Source organism: Peromyscus leucopus, chromosome 18 (genome assembly GCF_004664715.2).
Source record: "Peromyscus leucopus breed LL Stock chromosome 18, UCI_PerLeu_2.1, whole genome shotgun sequence".
Taxonomy (NCBI): domain Eukaryota; kingdom Metazoa; phylum Chordata; class Mammalia; order Rodentia; family Cricetidae; genus Peromyscus; species Peromyscus leucopus.
Genome location: NC_051078.1, coordinates 17,526,777 through 17,535,066, shown reverse-complemented (window position 1 = coordinate 17,535,066; position 8,290 = coordinate 17,526,777). Strand labels below are relative to the sequence as shown.

Here is an 8,290-nt window from a genome sequence, read left to right as displayed (position 1 = left end):
TAAGAAGGCAGAAACATTTTCTGCCATGTATCATTTATTTGTCCTAAAGATTGATTGATGATGGTGTATATATTTAAAACAATAAGCTCTATTCAAGTTAACCTATTACAGTGCATTTTTAATAGGTCTGGGTTATATTTATTGTATGTCCTTCTTACCTCATATGGAAAAGGGAAGATTGTGTATTTTTTCCTCACTGGATACTGGAGACAGCTAAATTTGAAGCGTTAGATCAAGCGACAAAAGCTAGAGAGAGTTCCTCTATGGATTCTAATATACCTCCCATTCAAGCACCAAGATTCAAGAGTGGGTAAACATTTATTTTGCTATGCCAATGCCTGGGAAATTTGCTATTAAAAAAATGAGCCAAATATATATTTTTTTAAATTTTATTATTACTGTTTAGCAACGGGAAAATGCAATTTATTTACACCAGCAGCCATATGGGCAGGAGAACACACAGAGTTAATTAGCTATTTGTATAGGATGGATTACTTATTAAAAAATAAGAATCTCCAAAACAAAGGACAGTGGTAAATTTCACACTACCCTCCCCTAATGATCCCAGCATGCGATAATGCCAGGCAGTGGACCCTGGGCATGCGGTGGTGGGAACTAATTTATGGAAGAAAAAACCACAAACCACAGAAATGTTAAAGAACCCCTTTCCCCATACACACACACTCAGATACATAGTAGGATTACAGAGTGGTCAATACAATTAATCGAAGAGGAAGGATAGGATTCTGCTGTTACAGGAAAAGCAGGGAAGGGAGAGTTCCTAACCACTGTCAACTATATGGTGGAGAACATTAGCTCCCCAAAAAGTAGTTGTTCCCCAGGGCAATAGTAGCTGAACTGAGCCCACTTCTATTTACACAGGGTGGGGAGCTATGGCCCTAATGGAAATGATGGAGACAGGAACAAAACAAAAAAGCAAAGTCATATGAGCAAACCATTACCCCACACTACCACCCACTTCTTATGTTCTATCCAGAACAGACAAGAAAGGAAATACTAAAGTCACATTTGAGCTTCCTATCTGAAGGCAAGAGTGAGTGGGCCATGGCCGTCCTCCCTGTCATCATGTTTCCAAATACTTTAATAGACAGGAGCCTTAAGACCGCTTTTTCTTGAATTTACTGAGAATGCTGAAAGAACTCATGGAGCAAGCTATCTTTTAAAAGTATTTTTAGTTCCTGGCCAAGGGTTCATTGTTTCCTAAGTTCTCATATTTCTTGGACTGAGGATCCATCAAACTGTAACTAGGCCCCAACCCTGAGCTGGAGAACTCTGAGAAGGCAATAGATAGTCTCAAGGCCCAAGCACTATAGTTTCCTTAACTCTTGAGTACAGTAACCCAAATTAGTCCATACAGTTCCAACAGAACCTGGGAAAAGGAAGATGCGTAGACAATAGGGTTAGGAAAGTGGAGCAGAACTAACTCCATCCTTGTGTATACCAGCATTCATGGTTCTGCTGCAAGTCCTAAGAGGCGATATCCAAGTAGCAATGGGAAGAAAAGATCTCATGACAGAGCAGGGGGATATACTAGCAAGGCAGTCCTATATAAAAGAAATGTTTAGGAATGACACTGCCTTGCAAACACACACAAAAGAAATTAAGCTACCTTCCCATCCCAATCCAGAGGGAGCCATGAGAAGATTCTCCTCTGAGTCTTGCATAAAAACAGGTAAAACAAAACCAACAACGTAAAAACTTAAGAGAACAACAAACCCAAAATAATTAAGACAAACAAAAGGAAAAAGGAAACTTGTGTAGGCTTCAGAGGCAGGAACACTGGAAGAGGAACTGAAATTGGTCAAGATAAAAGCGAGAGTGCAGGCAAGCAGCACCTGGAATTATGAGCTGCACCAGATCGGCAGTGGAGCAGTGACAGGACCATGGCCAAGCCGGACAGATGAGGCTGGACCCTTTACTGGGGCACAGAATGAGGTAAGAAAACATTTCAAATAAAGCAGCACCGTTCTATTCTGCTCACCTCACGACTCCCACCCTCCTACCCTCCAAAACCCTCCCTAAAGGGCGAAATCAGAGGACAGTTTCGATCCGCCAGTCACTTCCCATCCACTTCTACCCCAGCCTCCAAAGTCAGGGAATTTTGGAGGTCTTTTCCTAACTTCCAACAACAAAGATAGCCACTGCCACCAAGGTCCAGTGGACCGAGTGAAGTACTGTCATTTGTGAGGGCAGAGAAGGTGGAGACAGTCTGAATTCACCATAGCAGGGATCTGACTGCTCAACTTAAGGAAGAGGAGATTCTACAACCATACCAGGGAAGCAAGGCCTGTTTCAGGGCTCTTAGCATTGAACTCATTCACATTACTGAGGGCAGATGGAAAAAGTTCCCTCCTGCTTGGCCACCATGCTCTTCTGTAGTTCAGTGGTGCCTGTGGAGGACAGTGACCTGTCATAATGACGGAGACAGACCCACAGACTGGTCACATCACCAGTAACTCAAAATTAGGGAAAGACTGTCCCATCAAACTTATGTCCACAGTAATTCACGACACGAATCTTCCAGGCGGAGATGGTGGTGATGCAGTTGCGGAGGTCTCCTTCATCCTCACAGCATCAAAACACAATCTTCAACTGTTTGCAAACCACCTCGTCCTTTGCCAAACCTTTGCCACCGAGTGGGATGGAAAGACAGGGCTTTTGATGAGCCAAAGGCGAGGCCTTGTCCCCACATCAGCTGAAATCACTGAAAATCCTGGACCTTTGGAAAATAGGCGATTCTGAACTTCTTGTAGACAAGGTCCAGGGCTTCCTACCAAATTCAAACGGGAATTAATATTGTTTTAGTATTCAAGTTTCATACCTGACTTTCATTTGTATCAAAGAGGCCCAATTGGAGGCTTAGGAATCAGAGGAGCAGTCCACCGAAGCTGACTGATTATGGCCTGACCATCACCAGCATCCAAACTTTGCAGGAAGCCCTTGACATCAAGCAGATGCAAAAATCTGAGAAACAGAAGCATTTTCTACACTGGGTACACAGCTGCTCACCCGTGTACTGAGGGCAGTACAGGGATCCTGCACATCCAGGTGTATGTATAGAGCTCAAAATACAGCATGACGCCTCTGGACATTGTCCCGCTCAGGATTTCAGAGCTGGCACTGGGTACCCTTTCAAATGGATCCAAATTCCTAAACTCTCTTCTTTGGGTTTTTTTGTTGTTGTTGTTGTTGTCGTTGTTTTGTTTTTCTTTTTTTAAATGCTTAAGATCTTTAAGGGGTAACTGGGACTTTTATCTGCTTTTTTTTTTTTATTCCTTTTCTTCCCCCCACCCCCCCACCTCCAACTTAGCTTACTCCTCCAAGCCACGGGACCAGTCTCCATGATTGTCCTGGCCACTGTCGCCCTCTCTCCCGGCTGTGCCTACTGGAATTCGGGCGGCGAACGCTGCAGCTCCGTCTGGGGCCCGTTCCCGGGGTCCCCCGGCAGGGCGCAAAGCGGGTGGCGGCATGCTCCTTTGTCTTCCACGGGCTGGATGCCAAAATCCTTCACGCTCCCGGTGTCCGCGAACTCCAGGTAGAAGTAGCCACACTTGACCGCCCGGTGCACCTCAAAGCAGAAGCCCAGGCAGGAATCCTCTATCAGGTCTACGTAGATCTCCTGGGCGATGGCCTCCAGCTTGTTAGTATCCAAGTTGGCCAACGAGATCTCCTCCATCTTAACCGGGGGTGGGGGGAAGCGCTGGGTTTTTGTTTTTTATTTCTCTCTCTCTTTTTTTTCTTACTCACGGGCAGACAGCGACGCGCCGGGCTCCGCGGGCCGCGCTAGGCCTGCCGGGCCTCTCCTCCGGGCCGCGTCCCTTCCCTCCTCCGGCTCGGCGACAGCAACGGCTGCTCCGGAGGCCCCCGACGCTCGCCCGGCTCCGACGACAGCCGCGTTCCGGGGGGCGGCGGGGAAAGGGGGTTGGATTCCGAGCTGCGCCCCTGGGGTCCGACTCACCGCTCAACCGTCTCGCAACGCCTGCTCGCCCAGCCCGTTCTCGGCCGCTTCCGCTCGCGGACGGTCTGGGCCCGCCCCCCCACTTCCGCCCGGCCGTGCGCCTGCGCGCTGGCTTCCCCCCACCCCCCGCCACACACACACCCCGCCCCCGCCAGTGCGGAGGCTCGGGTTGCAGCAGCTGCAGCAGCAGCAGCAGCAGCAGCAGCAGCAGTAGTAGCAGCAGCAGCAACACCCGCTGGCTGCGAGCATGGGTGGAGGATGGGTAGGGAAGAGCCGGTGGGGAGGACTAAAGCATGCGTGCCGCCCCTTCTCTGGGTTCGTGAAAGGAGATCAGAGAGGCTGTGTTCTCTCTCTCCTAGTGTGGGCTCTTTGCACACTCGCGAAGGACCTCACCTATGTTTAATCGATTTCTGATCATCATGGCTTGCCCTGCTGTGGAGTCAATCGGATGATTTTAGGCATAGTATTTCCCCCCACGGACGACTGAAAATTTGACCCACAGGACTGACTTACAGTTATTTACGGTACTGCCGCAGTTGTCATTTAAATCCACTAGATGGTGCAAGGAAACAAATTACCGTATAGTTCATGGTTCAGTCTTTCTTTGGGGAAAAAAAAAAAAAGCTAGAATCTTGACACTAAACGCGTAATTCAAATATATTGATCAAACAAACCTAAGGCATTTATCTCACTTATAAGACCATTAAGTCAGCGTGACTGTAAAGAAATGATTACATACGTCTCTAAAATCGCTAGATGATAAAAACGATGCATGCATTGTTTGGAAGACGCAGACAGCGGAAGCTTTTCCTGACGTTCCTTGGCTTTCATTGTGAGAACTGGAGTAGGCCCACCCGATTCCCTGCAGCCAGCTCTTCTAACTTTTCTCGTTTGACTAAAGCAAGTCCTTATTCTGCTGTTTAGGTCAACTAATAAAATACACTACTGACCACAGTGCATCAGAAAATGTCAACTATTCCTAACCGGCTTAGCTGGGAATTCAAATATATGAAAGTCACTGTATTATTTCCCCCTCTTTTTTGTTCATTTTTTTGATTCTCCTCCCCAACTGCTTTACTTTTGTAATTTATCAAAGGAGAACTGTGGTTAAAGAAAAAATTAAATGCTCATTTATAGCTTTCTTATTCAAAGTTTCCATATTATAGCAAAACATCACAACACTCTTAGTTTCAACATTAATTGATAAATAAGTTTTCATGAGTACAGAATTATCTTACACTCATCGGCTTATGAGTGAAAATTATTTGTAAACAGTTTGATTTTCTGATTACCTGTTGAATCATTTTAGAAACCATAAATTGGCAGATACTGATCATTTTGAAAGCTTATGAAAACTTAATTTTTGTGTGCCCAAAGGTCTTGTTTTTATAATTTAAGGCAGAACTTTTTTAAAAAAAAATGAGTTTTGTTTAGTTTATATATTCTAGATTAAAAATAAGCATTTTGATGCAGTGTGGAATCTTCTAATAGCCATACAACAGACCATATAATATAATGATTAAAAGTCCATGTTCATGAACCAGATTGCCTCCTACAGTAAATGCCTATGTAAATCTTAGGTTTGAATTTGTGGGTTTTTTTTTTTTTTAAATTTCAGTAATAGATGCCATCACAGAGTTTTGTCGTGAGACACATGGCAATATGTATGAATTTTCACACAGTGCCTGGCATGATGTCTAGTGGTGTAAACTGTTATGCGCCTAGTTAGGTGAGAAAACTATGGTTATGACTTTAGGCATTTTTGCAGTTCTTTCCTCTTATTCCATATTCAAACTTAAGCTAAAACAATGCTTTCCAGAGCATATCTATGAATCGCTGAGACTTATGTGAAATTTAGGCTTCTTTTCTTTCTTTCTTGCAGGTCTTGGTTTGTGTCTGAATATCTCTCTTTCTGTATTTCTAGCATAATTTGATATAAGCTAGTGATGACACATTCAGTGTCAAACAAAAGTTCTTACTAACAGACAAATCCTTTGTTATCATCCATGTGTCATTTTTTTTTCTTGCCTGGTCATCTAAAGAGCCTTTGTTCACTTAATTCTAACTAAAAAATATGAGATTGTTTTTCTAAACCTTGTACTATGTGAGTCGGAAACTGTCTTCTATTTAGCTAATAAATTCAATAAAAAATTGTTTCAAAATATATGTGCTTTTGTGTTAACAGAAAGTTAAATAATAAGATCGAAACCATTTTAAAATTCTGTCAGTGTTTTATTCGATTTACCCTTACTAAATAAACACTAGTGTATTGAAAATTTGTAGTCTTACTGTAATTTTGTCTTACACTCTATTTGTATCACTAGCTGAATTTCCTTAATTCATGGGGAAATATACTGGATATTTCATTTTAAATCAACATTATCAGAAAAATAAGTGAGAAATAATTTATTATTTCTCTTAATTGAGAGTCAAAGATGCTAAATTTATCAATATTTAATACATTATCTAAGTAGAAAGCAAATAATATGGAATACTTCTTCATAAATGACCTTAAAGTATATGCATTAAAATATGTAGTGCACCAAAAGGATACAATAAAATTCCAACCATCTTTGATTCTTTTTTCCCATTAAACAAATTGTACAATGAGATGAGCCACTCTTTCAAAGAGGAAAACACTTGAATTTGTATCTAAACATATATATATATATATATATATATATATATATATATATATATTTGGTTTTTTCAAGACTGGGTTTCTCTGTGTAGCTTTGAGCCTTTCCTGGGACTCACTTGGTAGTCCAGGCTGGCCTCAAACTCACAGAGGATCTTCCTGGCTCTGCCTCCCAAGTGCTGGGATTAAAGGCATGCACCACCACCGCCTGGCTCTAAACATATTTTTTTAAATGACTGTAAGCTATATATTTACTGTGGAACAATATTTTTGTACACTGTGAAGATGTGTCTTTGCTCAGGTACCCTATGACTGGTTTAATAAAGAGCTAAATGGCCAATAGCTAAGCAAGAGGCACAGAGAAGACTCTGGAAGGAAGAGAGACAGGGGAGGCCAGCCAGACATGGAAAGAAAACAGGAGGTGGAAGATAGGTGAGAGGTAATGCCACATGATAGAACCCAATTAATATAAATGGGTTAATTTAAGTTGTAAGAGCTAGTTAGAAACAAGCCTAAGCTATAGACTGAGCTTTCATAATTAATAAGAAGTCTCCATGTCATTATTTGGGGACTGGCTGGTGGGACAGAAAAGGACTCATTACATAAATGTTTATACTTACCTGGCAGGGGAAGATACCATGGTCAAGAAGGCATTTTCCTAGGGACAACTCATTGTTGGACTTGGAATGTGTTGACATCTTTGGCTTCTTCAAATGTGAGAACCTCAACTGCATAATTAGTGGTGGTGAGAACTGTGTTTGTGTTCTCTATAAAACAAACAAGAAGACACATATATTGTCATTTTTGTGTTCACAGGAAATAGAAAAATGAGGTATCAGAATGCATCTAGATGGATCTAGAAGTCAATAACCCAACTGACAATCACATTTCTACAGTGATTTTCTTGGGAATATGTTTGTGTGTACAGGCAAATGCTTTAAAAATATTTTTAAGAAGATTGTGGCACTTCTTCAGTATTTCAGGTTTTTCTTAAATGAAAGTCAAATAATTTTTGATAGCTTTTCTTTACATGGAAATTCAAGGTGAAATAAATTCAATTTTAGTCTAATATGGTATTATGGACTGAAGGTAAAATATATCCCATATGCTCATGTTTTTGAACAATAGGTCCCTAGGAACACTAAGTTGAGAGCTGTTTGGAAAGGTCATGGAACCTTTAAGAGGTGGCACTCTACTGATGGAAGTGTGTCATTAGTAGTAGGTAGGCTTTATAGGCAGCCCCCACTTCCTGATCATTTGCTGCACCCTAACTGTGAATGCAGTGGAACCAGTTGGCTTTCTGTTCCTGCCCTCATGCGTTGACTGTCATGAAGGACTGTATCCTGGAACTGTAAACTAACCTAAACCTTTTGTTCCTTCAGCTGCTTTTATCAGTTTGTTGTTGTTGTTGTTTGTTCATTTGTACTACATTAGAAACTGTAATCAATACATACTGACAGTATAAAATGCTTTAAAGATTCTAATTTGTTCAATTGAATCCTGTGGTAAAATTATTTTCCTAGGTCAGGTTGCTACAGCAATGGTGCCTGAAAATGAAGAAGAGCTCCTCTATTCAAAAGCTTTACAAGGATAACAAGCAGGGTTCCCTTTAGACATAAAAATGCTCTGTAACGTCTAATAAATCAATTTCTAAGTGACAGTATATTGATTCC

The 8,290-nt window shown here is 41.8% G+C and overlaps 1 protein-coding gene and 1 non-coding gene across 2 annotated transcripts; one reads left to right on the top strand and one right to left on the bottom strand.

Annotated features, from left to right (window-relative positions):
• Positions 1-373: 373 nt before the first annotated feature.
• Atxn7l3b (ataxin 7 like 3B) lies at positions 374-4,052 on the bottom strand. The gene has a single exon (XM_028877979.2). It carries the CDS (start codon positions 3,695-3,697, stop codon positions 3,404-3,406), a length of 294 nt encoding a protein of 97 aa, XP_028733812.1. The 5' UTR covers positions 3,698-4,052; the 3' UTR covers positions 374-3,403.
• Positions 4,053-7,229: 3,177 nt separating this feature from the next.
• On the top strand, positions 7,230-7,386 carry LOC114699058. The gene has a single exon (XR_003735455.1). It is a non-coding gene; the product is annotated as a U1 spliceosomal RNA (small nuclear RNA).
• Positions 7,387-8,290: the final 904 nt, after the last annotated feature.